This window comes from Bactrocera latifrons, unplaced genomic scaffold (genome assembly GCF_001853355.1).
Source record: "Bactrocera latifrons isolate USDA-ARS-PBARC rearing strain unplaced genomic scaffold, ASM185335v1 scaffold_141, whole genome shotgun sequence".
Lineage (NCBI taxonomy): Eukaryota > Metazoa > Arthropoda > Insecta > Diptera > Tephritidae > Bactrocera > Bactrocera latifrons.
This window is the reverse complement of record NW_017534864.1, coordinates 524,709-538,756: the sequence shown is the minus strand read 5'-3', so window position 1 is coordinate 538,756 and position 14,048 is coordinate 524,709. Positions and strand designations below refer to the sequence as shown.

General features: G+C 35.0%; 2 protein-coding genes across 2 annotated transcripts; one reads left to right on the top strand and one right to left on the bottom strand.

Annotated features, from left to right (window-relative positions):
• Positions 1-4,977: 4,977 nt before the first annotated feature.
• Positions 4,978-9,226, bottom strand: LOC108965564 (ubiquitin carboxyl-terminal hydrolase 33). Its single transcript, XM_018928083.1, has 6 exons — positions 9,050-9,226; positions 8,413-8,968; positions 7,642-8,356; positions 6,559-7,579; positions 6,166-6,502; positions 4,978-6,110 (listed from the first exon to the last, which is right to left on the bottom strand). The coding sequence occupies exons 1-6, from the start codon at positions 9,122-9,124 to the stop codon at positions 5,779-5,781; spliced, it is 3,036 nt and encodes a 1,011-aa protein (XP_018783628.1). The 5' UTR covers positions 9,125-9,226; the 3' UTR covers positions 4,978-5,778.
• Positions 9,227-10,086: 860 nt separating this feature from the next.
• LOC108965561 (SNF-related serine/threonine-protein kinase) lies at positions 10,087-13,318 on the top strand. The gene is made up of 8 exons (XM_018928080.1): positions 10,087-10,337; positions 10,409-10,627; positions 10,819-10,994; positions 11,056-11,407; positions 11,464-11,598; positions 11,656-11,776; positions 11,847-12,530; positions 12,637-13,318. The coding sequence occupies exons 1-8, from the start codon at positions 10,087-10,089 to the stop codon at positions 13,162-13,164; spliced, it is 2,466 nt and encodes an 821-aa protein (XP_018783625.1). The 3' UTR covers positions 13,165-13,318.
• Positions 13,319-14,048: the final 730 nt, after the last annotated feature.

Genomic DNA, 14,048 nt, shown 5'->3' with positions numbered 1-14,048 from the left:
CAATTATAATTTTAAAATTATTGCTTTCACAGAAACTTGGTTAAAGCCCAACATTTTTGATAATGAAATATTCTATAGCGAATTTGAAATCTTTAGATTTGACCGGCTGAACAAGAAAGGAGGAGGTGTCTTGTTTGCTGTTCATTCTTCAATTCCATCTGAAGAAGTCGATGTTTCGCATGCAGACTTCATAGGATTTAAGTGCATTCGTAATTGCGCTAATAGTGGCTATATCTACTTAACTTTATCTTATATACCCCCTCACTCGGATATATCTGTATATATGCAGCATGCTTCATTAATAAATATTAATCATTAATAACTATTAGTACTCACTTATGTTTTAACGAGTTCTTAGATAAAATGTCGGAGTTGGGTCTTAACCAAATTAATTTAATTTCGAACGAGTTTGGTAAGTTCTTAGATCTAGTCTATGTTGATAACGCTTCAATGTCCTCTGTTGTCCGATGTGATCCTTTGGTTCGGCCAGAGGACTCGTATCATCCTGCTTTGGAAAATAACATCGAAACCATAGCCAACTTTGCTCATAATAATACACAAGACCTTTGTTTTCGGTTCAACTTTGCGAGAGCTAATTTTAAGAAAATTAATTACGAACTTTCTAAAGTTACTTGCCAGATTACAATGGCAATATTGAATTTAGTGCTTCCCACTTCAATGAAACTATTTTAAACTTGTTTGAAAAATATGTTCCGAAGTGTGTTGTTACTCATAAAATGAGTTCTAATTTATTTATGGTTTTTGAAAGAATTATGTAAAATAAAAAATAGAAAATCTCGTGCTTTTAAACTTAAAAAAAAAAAACTGGTTTAGATGCTGACTATTCAAAATATTCTAAATTGCGCCGACAATTTGGTGAACTTAAATAAAGTAAAAAATAATAGTATACGTAATCCAAAATAGTTCTATGGTTTTGTCAACTCCAAACGCAGGATTTCTAATTTTCCGTCCGCTATGAAATATAAGTCTAGTATGTCCAGTGACAATCACACCATTTCTAATATGTTCGCTGAATTCTTTAGGTCCAATTACTCTCCAAAATCTCCAAAAAATGTTCCGCATCAGCACAAGTTATGTCCGATTTCTGTCATTAATGCACCTACCATTTCCGAAGCAGACGTCTTATATCAGTTAAATATATTAGAACAATCATACACTTATGGCCCAGATATGATTCCCTTGTGCTTTCTTAATAAATGTGCCAAATATACGTATATACCAACCCCTAATAAAAATATTTAATTCATCTCCTATGCAAGGCTTATAATAAATTCAATTCTTTTGAATAAACTTGATCTTCCTGGTTTTCAACCAATATTTCTAAAATGCGTTGCTTCTTATCTTAGTAATAGAATTCAACAAGTCATATTTAACGATACTCTTTCCGACATAATCAATGTTCCTTCAGGCATTCCTCAAGGTAGCCATCTTGGTCTAATTCTGTTCTTGTTATTTATTAATGACATATCATCTGTTGTTAAGTTTTCAAAAGTTTTATTATATGCTCAAATAGCGAAAGATGTCAGTTGCAAATAGACTTAAACAACATAGTTTCTTGGTGTGCTAGAAATGACATGCCATTGAACATTAAGAAATGTAAAACGATGTGCTTTTCACGTAGATCTGTAGACCCTACTTCATACGTAATACAAAACTTTAGGTTGGAGCAAGTATGCAGTTTTGTTGACGTGGGAGTAACTATGGACCCCAAACTCAATTTTAATCTTCACACATCTTCCATGGTTTTTAAAGCTAAAGGTGCTCTTGGTTTTATTAAACGTTGGTCTAAAGAAATAGAGATCCGCTTACCACAAAAATTCTTTTTACATCTTTGGTTAGGCCTATATTAGAGTATGCTTCCGTGGTATGGAACCCTCTTTATCAAGTTCATTCTGAGAAAATAGAGTCCGTTCAAAAACAATTTTTACTTTTTGCCTTAAATCATTTGCATTTGGGATTCCAGTTTAAATCTTCCCCCTTACACTAAACGTTTAAAACTTATAAATCTCCCTACACTCGCTCGTCGTAGGGAAATGCTTGGTATAACATTTCTCGTAAAACTCATCAATGGGTCAGTCTGTAGCCCATCTCTCTTGTCTGATATTAATTTTAACATTCCCGCTCGCTCTACCAGGCAGYTTAGACCTTTACTTTTAAAATTTTCTAGAACAAATTTCGAGTTAAACCAACCATTCCGCCGCATATGTCACGATTTCAATTCTTATTCCAGCATATTTGATCTTACAGATTCACTATTTACCGTTAAAAAATTATTTTATCTACTCTTAACAAGTAATATTTAAAAATTATAAACTTTAATATAATTCTTAATTTTGACTGTTGAAATTTTTGTTTCTGTAGCTGAGCAGCTTAAGATCGCAACGCTTAAAACTCCCTTGCCTTTTATGACTCGGCTAATTCCGCTCGTTCGTTTACATATGGATCAAGCAGCTCACGACTTCCAGTCTTAGATAAAGTATCCTCTAGGTAGCCTAAGGATATCCGTTTGAAGGTCAGCTAAAGTGTGAAAGCGGAACATCCCCTCCAGAGGGTTGTGCACTGGGTTTGGGACCCGCGACGTAAAAAACGCCCCCTTTAAAGTCATGTATCTGGAATGTCCGGTCCCTTATTTGGGAAGGTGCTGCCCAGATGTTTGATGTCCTCGTTAGAGCGAAGGCTGGCATCACCGCCGTCCAAGAAATGCGATGGATAAAACAAGGACTGAGGCAAGTAGGTCCCTGTGGCATTTACTACAGTGGACATATGAAAGAGCGCAAATTCAGTCGCCGAGTACTGTCATTCACCCCGCAGAATAAACGTCTAGCCACAGTCCACATCAAAACGAAGTTCTTGGAGCGCACCTATGAGAGCTGCCCCTGCCACGATGACAGCAGAGCGGTTCGATGCCAAGCGACGCTTCAGACAAGACGGCTCTCTTCGGCGCGACAACTTCAATCTGCTCTTGGAGTAAATAATTCGAGCTACAGAACTAAGTAAGGAAGGTACCAGCTTCTATAAGAGTGTACAACTGCTGGAGTACGCCGATAACATCGATATCTCTGGCTTCAATACCCGCGCCGTTAGTTCTGCTTTCTCCATAATACATAATGAAGCGAAGCAAATGGGTGTGGTTGTGAACGAGGAAAAGACGAAAGACTCCTGTCAAACAAACAGTTGTCACACCCGCGACTAGTTATAACAGCCATAACTTCGAAGTCATGGATAATTTCATCTATCTTGGACCCAGTATCAACACTTACAGTAATGTCAGACTCGAAATCCATCGCAGAAAACCTCTTTCCAACAGGTGCTACTTCGGAGATGTATAGTCCTTTGCGCATTGGCCACGGCGAATACCGCATTCGATGGAACGATGAGCTGTATGAGATATATGACGACATATGCGGTATCTACGCCAGTAAAGAAAAAGAAGAATTGCATTGACTTTTTGCGTTACTTAAATACCCTAGAACATGCTTCCTAGCAATGTTCTGATGATAACTCACATACTGATCTACAAATTCAGTTAGGGGTTGTTAGAATAACCAAAATCATTATACATATAGTATGTAGTATGTGGGCGTAGGGAAAATTCTTTGACACAAGGATTTATTATTATCAGAAAGTGATTCTCGCCGAATTTCAATATATATCCCACTCATTGGCCGATGAAAAGTCAGCCATAGTCCGATTTTGACAATCATTTGTCATAAGATGGCTCACATTAAAGACACTATTTAATCCAAGTTTTATCAGGATATATTCATTGGTATAGAATCCATTGAAATTTGAAATTGTGTTATACATATGTATGTGATTATGATCGATTTCGCCCATTTTCATATCGTAAATAGGAATGTCAGAAGAATTTTACGAATTTGTTTGAAGGTAGTGAATTAGGTGCGCCGTGGCCCACGCGCAAAGGAGAACCTTTCTCTAGAAAACACACTACATCGACTCATCAGATGTTGTCTTGTTTGGTTTTTGTTCGTCGAGAAAGGACTTTACTTCTCAATTGCCTACTTAGTCCGAAGTAGCACCTGTTGGAAAGAGTTATTCTGCGGTCCGTTCCCACGACAGGGTCTACGCAACCGGAACTGTTAATTCCGAAGGACTGTCAACTCGGCAGAATTCTGCCGCTACAACAAAAACAACAACAACAGTTACTCTGCGATGTATTTCGAGTCTTTCCTTTTAGAGTATTCATTTACTACGAATTCCATTCAAAATACATACATACACATCTAAACAAGAAAGTCTTGCAAACGGAAAAACATATTTTCCGTAACGATTCAAAAAAATATTCGTAAAGAACACGTAGTCTAATAACACATTTGTGTCACTTTGTTTGTCCGCGATGGGCTATGGGCTTCTAAACTACTGAACCGATTTTAGTAAAATTTAGCAAACTTTGTCTGGTTTGAACCAGCTTAGAAAATAGAATAGTAAAAACAATTCATAAATAAAAAATACTGTAAAAGATCTATTAATTGGACGCTCTATTAAGCGGACAACTTTATTAACTGCAGAGAAAGAACCAGACATTGAGAACAGCCTTAAATTCGTTCTTTTTTCCAATGAAATTTATTTCTATGAACATATTCCCCTGGATTCTTATACCGACAAAAACGTTTTCCCCTTTTTTCGTAAATAAAACTTTCACTGTATTGAATAGTTTATTATATGAATAATAGTACAAAATTTATACCACAGCAACGCGAGGCCGGAGCCATTAGTCTGATATATAATTCAATGAAAAATTACGTTTATTTTGAATTTTTCCTTCTGGATGTTACAAATTTCGTGGCTAACTTAATATACCCGGTTCAGGGTATAATAATAATATTTTAAATCAGAAATAAATGTAAAATATTTTCACCTAACTGATTGACCTACCTATATATGTTTGTTTTGCGAAATTCACCTGAGTTCCTGATATGTATAGAAAAACTATAATTTATGACGTATACATTTCATTTTTTTATTTAAACGAGCAAATATATTGAAATATTGCAAACAGTAGCCTCTACCATATCTATATACCACAATGAAATAAACTAAAGGTGAATCAAGCCTTAGCAAATAATTAAAAAAACTGACAATTCAAATAGGCAAATGTAGCAATGAACAAAGCAAATTTACACATGTGCATACATATGACAATATATAGAACATATAAATTCTTTATGTTTGATCCAAAGAAAATACGTTTTCTTCTCGAAGCATTTTGTTAAACTCCATAAAGAAGTAGAAAATTTTAAAGAAATTTTATGCTAATACATATATGTAGGTATGGCAAGAACTTAAGAAAAATTCTATTTTTTACTAGAGGAAATCATCACAAAATGTTTTTTTTTTTTTTTKTGTTACAAAACCACAGAATAAAGAATATTTCTTGCAAAGAATTATATGTCGTTTTGTCGGTTACGTAGAACAAATATAAAAATTTGAAGTATGAAACACAATTTGAATACGCCTTTTTCACATGATAACAGATAATTCAGTGCAATTAATTTTTATACATGTTAGTTCACCCAAAAATGTTTTTCTTTATCTTAAAATTTGCAAAATACAACCTTTCTACTAAACATGGTTAACCTCTCTTTTATTTCATCATTGGTATATATATACTTACATACATTGATAAATTTACAATGTAAATATAAAAAGCTTACGAATATAAAAATACATACAAGGATAGCCCAACAGAATTAACTCTAAAAAAATTGTAATGCCCACTTCGAAAGTCTCAAAGCTTTAAATATCAGTTTCGGTGGTCTCTCTGGATTCCGGAAACTGAACAAATTTCTGAAGAGTTACGCCATCTTTACTTCTCGATCTATTTTTAGTATGTCCAGTATGCACCGCTATTATTTCATCCGAATATGATCCTATTCTCTCGGAATAGTTGCTCTTTGAATTTGGTTTTCTAGGCTTGTTTTCATATAGGAATGATTGCTTTTGATTTGTATTAAATGCACTTTGCTGTAAGTCGGGTTCGATATCAACTGCTTGAGTGGAATGTCTGTGTACTTTTTCCGCTGAACCATTTTCTATGCTATCGAAGTTTCTCCGAAAATTGTAATTACCTGTTGTTAATACGCAACTTAAATGAAATTCCATGAACAAAAAATATATAGTTACCTGTAGGTCCAAATGCACTTTTAATAGCATTTCGGCTTTTTGTGTTCTTTCTTCGTAGACTATTTCGAAGTAATGGTGGGCGTAGCTTCTTACTATTACCTCCAAAACGTTTTGTATTTTTGACTTCTTTAAAATTGCCATAATGAACAGACAATATTGGCGAGCGATTACTGTCATCCGAACTTCTATTATCTACAATTAAATTTTCTTGCATCGTTTCAGATTCATTCATATCAACAGAATTCATATTTCCTATATTGCTTTCCGTATCAGAAAAATCAAATTTGTCTCCTAAGTGGTCAGAATCGAACTGTTCATCTTGGTCAATGATTTCAATCTAAAAGTAGAAATTGTTTTCCAATTTAGTCTTTTTATTTTTTGAAATTTACAAACCTCTTCTGTAACCGCTCCTCGAAGCATTATTACTGGCCCTCCTCCATAAATACCATAAAAGAAACGCCACAGAAGAGCATTCACCTGGGCATAGTCCGAGCCCGGCCGCACTTGTCGAATTGGTAACGTCTGAGCAGCATCTGTTAGGGCAATATTAGCATTAGAAATGGGTCCCGGTTCCTTATGAGTAATCCCGCGAGCAAATTGTTGCCATTTTCGCAGCCAAGGCATTGATATGGCATATATGGCGCCACAATCATGTTCGGTATCCATACCAGTGAATTTCGTGAACACACATAATTCATAAAGTTGGCGTCGTTTCAGAGATTCAGCTGCTCTTTTGCAAATTTCGCATTCAAACAACATGTTTATAGCAGGGCCGCCACCAAATGTACAATATAAAAAATCCCACAATGGCTGAGATATAGGTACTGCAATCTGATCTAACAAAGCCATTTTAGACTGTAGAAGGCCACCGTGTAAACACAGTATTGTCCAATTATTGATTGGTCCAGGTTCCGCAAATGTACTAAACCTTGAGAGCCATTCACGTGCAACATAAAATCGAATTTCTGCCGTGTGGACTGGATTCATCGCAGAAATTTCACTTGCCTTTGCTCTAACTAGATCCATTTGGGGATTATGCTTTCGATAAAATAGAACATATGCTTGACAGTTCTGAACAGTGCTAGCTTGTACTTCTGTGACGTGTTGATCATCATATTGGTACCAACGATCTGTAACAGGATTACGGGCAAAACATGTATAGTGACCACCGCCTACGGTACCATGATGACAAATTACAGAAACCAAATTGTACACTGTTACCACTGATTTACAATCTTTATGTAAATATGGTTTCATATCGAAACCTTCAAGAGGAAAATGAACAGGTGACGATATTTTCGAACTATAGGACAAATCATGACGGAATCGCTTCAAGTGAATGCACAGCACCTCCGGTAGTTCCAAAATTTGTGAATATTTAATTCCTGTTCTTAATTTATTGCACTTTTCACAACTGTGTAATAATAATTTTTGTCGATAAAAATATTATAATTAAATATTATCGAAAATAAATACCTATACATATTATCTCCTTTGAGTTCGTCTGCACTAAAAAAACTTGACATACAGTCATATAACGTTACAGAAGGGCCCCACAGCCATGATCGAAAAACTTTCCAGAACCAGGTGAACCATCCGTCTGTGTTATTAGGTGCCAAAGTGTCAATTGAATTAAGACTTTGAGCGCTTAAGCTATGGTTTTGATGGAGCATGTTCAAATAGTCTCGATTCGGAATGGGTAACGAAAGATCTTGAAACGTTTCTTCGCGAGTGGAAACGCGATCACAAGTGAGGCATTGTACAGATGAGAGTAATTTTCCATCAAATACATCACTTATAATTGAATGAACTTCTGCTTGAGGCTGCGATGAACTGTTGTGTGCTTTTCGCGTTCTTCGATTACGATCTGCGCTACTTGTATTTAGCTGTCCTTTTACTTGATTAGAATGCTGGGAAAGGCTGCTATCACACGTTTCATACTCAGAATCTGACAAGGAGCTTGACAGAGACACAGAGTCTGAATCTACTGGTTCTTCTGAGGTGTTCATCTCTATCATTGGAGTTTTGGTACACGACATTATTGGCAATGCATGACTATTTTCTTTTAATTCTTCATGTAATTGGTCCATAAAACAACGCAAAAACTCTTGGGTATCATGCTGCTGAAAGCCACGAAACATCGGATGAACACTTCGAATTCCATATAATATTCCACGAGGTGCAATGTAATCTAATTTTCAACAATATTGCATAAATAAACAGATTCAAATAATTTTAAATATTTACCTTTTCCAATCCCCTTTTTGCACCATATATCATGAATTAACCGCTGATAACTTTTTGCAAGTCCAACTTTATTCCGATTTAAACTTTGCTCAACTATGTGTTCAACCAGATCACTGCAGTTAAGGAAGTAATGTGTCATGGGTTGTACGTTACTGAGAGCTTGTAGCGCTGAGTTCATGTAACAGGTATTAGCGATGTTTTGAAGTCCGATTAGTCCGTTTGATGATGACGATATTTCCTCGGCGTTTTCGTCACTTTCATTTCCATCACTGCTATCTTTTTCATATTTTGGCGAAGCGACCGTTGACCTCATTGCTGTTATAAACGGATCCTCTATCAATGTTGGCTTCACGTCAATAAACACCTCTCGTTCACATAAATAGCACCACAAACGTTGTGATGACATATTCATGTGTAGACAATGGCAGTTATCCAGCTGAAAATGTTCAGTACTGTGATCATTGGCTTGTTCAGAGCATCCCACACGTAAACAATTTCTCTGAAGACAGATCCATAGATTCGGTCCGGAATATTCACACTCTGCACATGACTTTACCTACTCCAAAAAAAAAATATATATATTTTGGACCGTTAGTAGATAAAAAGACATTACGAAAAGCACCTAGTACTTGTGTACCTTTTCAAGCTTTTTAATTTCCAACACATGCTCATTGCCAATATGTGGGCACATCTTACTCCTTTTCTGTGCCATTGCAAAAATTAGTTGCCAATTCCCGCACAAAACATGAAATCAAAGCAAAATTCCAGCTTAATTTTGCAAATCTTCCTGCAATCAAGTGATAGTCTAAACACCACAAAGTTACCACATTTAAAAATTTTGTTATTATTACTAGATCATGAAAAAATAATATGGTGGTTACATGTTCCAAAGTTTCCTAGCGAAGACAGTTATTTTATAAGTGTCCTCCGCGTACGCATATGACAGAGTTTAATCAATTAATATAAAATGTCTGGTAGTTTAACATATATTATATATGTATATGTTTTTATGTAATATGAGTTATATATGGTATTGAACGGTATACAAGATTTACGGTAGGTAAGGAATTTTTACGGAAATGTGATAAATTAAATTAAAAACGAGCTATTGAGTTGGGCCAGTAAAATTTTGTTTTTGAACAAGAAATAAGGAAATATCTACACTGTGGAGACTTTACAAAATAATTCTGATGGTGTGGCAGCATTTAAAAAAATGCATTTGCTACAGCCAGAGCCCGTCGCATACAGATATTGGATCAAAAAAAGAATTGAAGAATTATTTCTATAAGTGTTTTAATAAATTAACTTCATAGAAGTGTGTGCATGGAGTGTGCATCTGAGGTGTGCTTGGAGATTCGGAGTTTTGTTATTAAAAGGACGTAGAGAATTTAATTTAATTAAAATGTGTTTAATTTGATTGGAACCAAAGAAGAATATAGAGGTTTCCACTTCTCTAAAACAGAATGAGGCAGATTCTCTCTGGGAAATATCTCCAAAGAAATATTTCGCTTGATTAGAACAAACGTCAAATTATTAAGGAAATCCTTTTAGTTATGACTAAAAGTTCTATATAATCGAGACGAAAATACATTTTTAATCGGAGAAAAGTTTTTAGAATTAACTGCCTATTCAATATAACAACCATATCACCAAAGTATATTCGTGAATTCGGGCATGCACTCTGATGAGAATATGGCTTTCGGTGCATCGGCAACACAAATACAATCTATATCCGGTTGTAGCGGTGGATCTTACGATGGAAAAATAGCTGGATTATATGATTTAGAAGAAACTCTAGGATCGGGACATTTTGCTGTAGTGAAATTGGCCCGACATGTATTTACTGGTGCTAAGGTAGCAGTGAAAGTAGTAGATAAGACTAAATTAGATGAAATATCCAAAGCCCATTTATTTCAAGAAGTAAGGTAAGATATACGAAAAACAAAAGAAAATAACCCATAGTAAGGGCCATTAATAAAATGCTTATTTTGTTTAGATGTATGAAATTGGTACAACATCCGAATGTGGTGCGTCTCTATGAGGTTATTGACACGCCAACTAAACTCTATTTAGTTTTGGAGTTGGGTGACGGTGGCGATCTTTATGATTATATAATGAAACATGAGGGGGGTCTTAGTGAAGAGTTCGCCAGAAAATATTTTAAACAAATTTTACGAGCTATCACTTATTGTCATCAGCTGCATGTTGTTCACAGGTGGGTAAAGAATTTTGTATTTAATATGATGGATTTTGCAATATATGCAAATCATAATTAACATAAAAGTTTAAAGTTATTTGCGAATAATTGACTATTATGTGCATGAATGAATGAGAGATTAAGATAGAGTACATTTTTTTATGCACTTTTATTTAATTTTTTTTTTTGTTTGATATTTTAAATTTCAGAGACCTGAAACCAGAAAATGTTGTGTTTTTTGAAAAAATTGGTGTCGTTAAATTAACAGACTTTGGATTTAGCAACAAATTTTCTCCTGGTCAAAAGTTAGAAACATTTTGCGGCAGTTTGGCGTATTCTGCACCGGAAATTCTTTTAGGAGACTCTTATGATGCGCCAGCTGTTGGTGAGCATTAAAATATTGTAATATAAAATTCGTAAATTGACAAATCTGAGATTTCTTACAGATATATGGTCCTTGGGAGTAATACTTTATATGCTTGTTTGTGGTCAGCCACCTTTTGAAAAAGCGAATGATTCAGAAACTTTAACCATGATTATGGATTGTAAATATACTGTCCCACCACAGGTGTCTCAACATTGTAAACAGTTAATTAGTTCAATGTTGGTTCGTGACCCAAAAAAACGCGCTACCCTTGAACAGATTGCAGCACATCCTTGGTTAAGTGAAATACCCGATTTTGATGCAACCGATAGTTTGCCATTGATAAGCAGGCAAGAACTTAGTGATGAAGACCACGCTTTCATAATACAAAAAATGATTAACGGAAACATAGCTCCTAAAGAGGAAATTTTGCAGTGAGTATTAATCGTCTTACATGCTATTGTACTTAAATAATGGAAAAAATCTATAGGGCGCTGGACAAAAATCAATATAATCACATCACAGCAACATATTTCCTTTTGGCAGAATTGAGGCTACGTAAACGTCGCGAAGAGCAATTACCGAAAAAGCATACATCTCTCTTTTTACCAGAAGCTGTTACGAAGTACATCAAATAAATTTATAATTATATCGACGTATGAACTCATTTAAAAAATTTTAGGGCTAACGTTACAGATTCAAAGCGTGAGAAACAACCAGACAAAAAAATAAATTCTTTGGACTCAAATAAAATAGTAATGCCGATAAATATGGTGGCGCGAAATGCAGCAGAAACTAAAACCGTTAGTTTACGAAATACGCTTTTGTAAACTGAAACCTTATTAAAGTTACATGTTTTTTCTATTAATTCAGGATAAAAGAAGTAGAAAGTGTAGCATTGTCCGAGAAGAGGACGAAGACGAGTCTGGCTATGAAAATACGAATGATGGTAATGAATTACGTGTGGCCATTACACGACGAGAATCAATATCTGATGGTCGTTTGAATTGTGTGGTTCAAGAACGGACGAAATCCAATTCTATGATGCAAGTTGATGATCGTCCAAAAATGACTGCATCAGTAGACGCTACTTTAGTACATAAGCTTAACCAAATAGAAAATCACGTCGCATGTGATACAGACGTGAAGAGGAGCGCTTCAAATTTTAGAACAGCTAGACCACCCGTAATGGAAGATGCTTTAAGAGGAATGAAAGACCTTGAAATAGGCAAATTAAATTCCTTATCTATGAGTAACAAAAACCCAGTACTAACACATCGTCGTAGCAAACTAAGCAAAATTCGAACACCCTCATGTAGTAGCTCGGAAGCATCGGATGATGATACTAAAGCACGTAGCAAGAAAAAGATGAACAAATTCGTTGGAGACACTCCAACGAGATTTCGCATGCACCGACGTGATTCCCACGATGATTCAAGTGATTCACAAGATCAATCATGCCCTCCCTCTGGATCCCAAATACCATCAACACAAATGGTTACCGGCAGTAATACAAATGTAAGCGGAAAAAAGGATAATCAAAAACCTAGCAAAGAGGTAAGAAAAAGTTATTTATGATAAACGAATTATGTATGTATGTATACATTTTTGTTTCCTTATATTTCGTTAACTATTAATATTAATTATAATTTTTTAAATTTAGCATAATAAAACAGATGAAAAGCGAAAGGACAGTAACTCGCACACAGAACGACAAAAGAAAACTCCGAAAGACGAGAAAAACAAACATAACTGTTCCCTTGAATCAAAATCAGAACAGTTTATGATCGGAACAGGTCGCCGTCGTGTTCGAGAGAGCCAATCATTGGATCGTATAACCGAGGCACAGGAATACGAATTTCGTCAAAAATGTCTCACATCTGACATTCAAACCGATATTAGGAATTCTCTTTTTAATGTTAACTCATACACTGTTGCAGAAACTAAGGAAGAGTATGAAGATGATATAATTTCCATTGATTCACAAAAAATTAAGAGCAATTCCATTTTCCTCGAAAAAAATTCAATGCGCATACGTGAAAGCATATGTAAATTGAACTCAATAGAAGATATTATTCTCGAAGATAGTAAGATATCAAAAGCAATTCAACTTACTGGCTCAAAATGTTTTGTTACTATGAAAAAAATTCGTAAGCTAGGTAAATATTTTCCAGTAGTAAACTTTTCTTAATACGACAGGAGTCAAATGATACAACCACTCATAAGAGGCAGAATGAATGAAAAATATAACTAGATATTTTAATTAAATTAATTTAAACTTAAAAGTATAATCTAATATTCAATGCAATATTCTATTATTAGTAATAATAAATAAATCGCAACAAAGTCACATGCATTACGCACGTTCTCAACGTAATAAATATTTTTAATATACGTGTTTTCGAATTGAGCGAACAATTTGTAGGCTACCAACCATAGCATAAATCATTTATATATGTATATGTATATATACAACTGTATTCGAAATAATAGCATTGGTTTGTGAATAATATGTAGCAGTGGCTTGAAGAGCACCTGCATTGGTCAGTCGAAAAATGGCCAACATATTGTGGTCCGATGAAACAAAAAATATTTTATTAGATTCCCGCGGACACCGACAGTATGTATGAAACATGGATGCGAAATTGTACGTTGATATAATGAAGTCGACTATGGAACCACACGCTGAATGGAAAATGCCGTTGAAATGGGTCTATCAACAAAATAACGACCCCAAACATACTAGCAGGTTGGCAAAAAATTGGTTTGCTCTAAATGGAGTTGAGGTTATGGGTTGGCCGGCTCAGTCACTGGACCTTAATCCAAATGAGAATCTTTGGGCAGAGGTCAAAGAAGCTGTAGGGAAAGAGAATCCGTCAAATACGAAGCAATTATGGAGTGCTGTGAAGAAGGCGTGGAAGATGCGCAGCTGTGTTATTCAACAATGATCTTTCGACGAAATACTACTTGTTTAAACTTTATTTTATATTTTTTTAATGAATTAATTGATTTTTGATGTAAAATCCTCAATACTCCTATTATTAATCACAGCTGAAATTTTCATTTACAAACTTT

What these genes read in the sequence shown, in the direction of transcription:
- LOC108965564 (XM_018928083.1), bottom strand. Translation starts at nt 9,124, where the DNA reads ATGGCACAGAAAAGGAGTAAGATGTGCCCACATATTGGCAATGAGCAT. An exon ending in CAAAAAGGGGATTGGAAAAG is followed by an intron (nt 8,357 to 8,412) that starts GTAAATATTTAA and finishes GTTGAAAATTAG; the next exon opens with ATTACATTGCACCTCGTGGA. An exon ending in AAGTGCATTTGGACCTACAG is followed by an intron (nt 6,111 to 6,165) that starts GTAACTATATAT and finishes TATTAACAACAG; the next exon opens with GTAATTACAATTTTCGGAGA.
- LOC108965561 (XM_018928080.1), top strand. Translation starts at nt 10,087, where the DNA reads ATGCACTCTGATGAGAATATGGCTTTCGGTGCATCGGCAACACAAATA. An exon ending in CAGCTGCATGTTGTTCACAG is followed by an intron (nt 10,628 to 10,818) that starts GTGGGTAAAGAA and finishes TTTAAATTTCAG; the next exon opens with AGACCTGAAACCAGAAAATG. An exon ending in ATCAAAAACCTAGCAAAGAG is followed by an intron (nt 12,531 to 12,636) that starts GTAAGAAAAAGT and finishes TTTTAAATTTAG; the next exon opens with CATAATAAAACAGATGAAAA.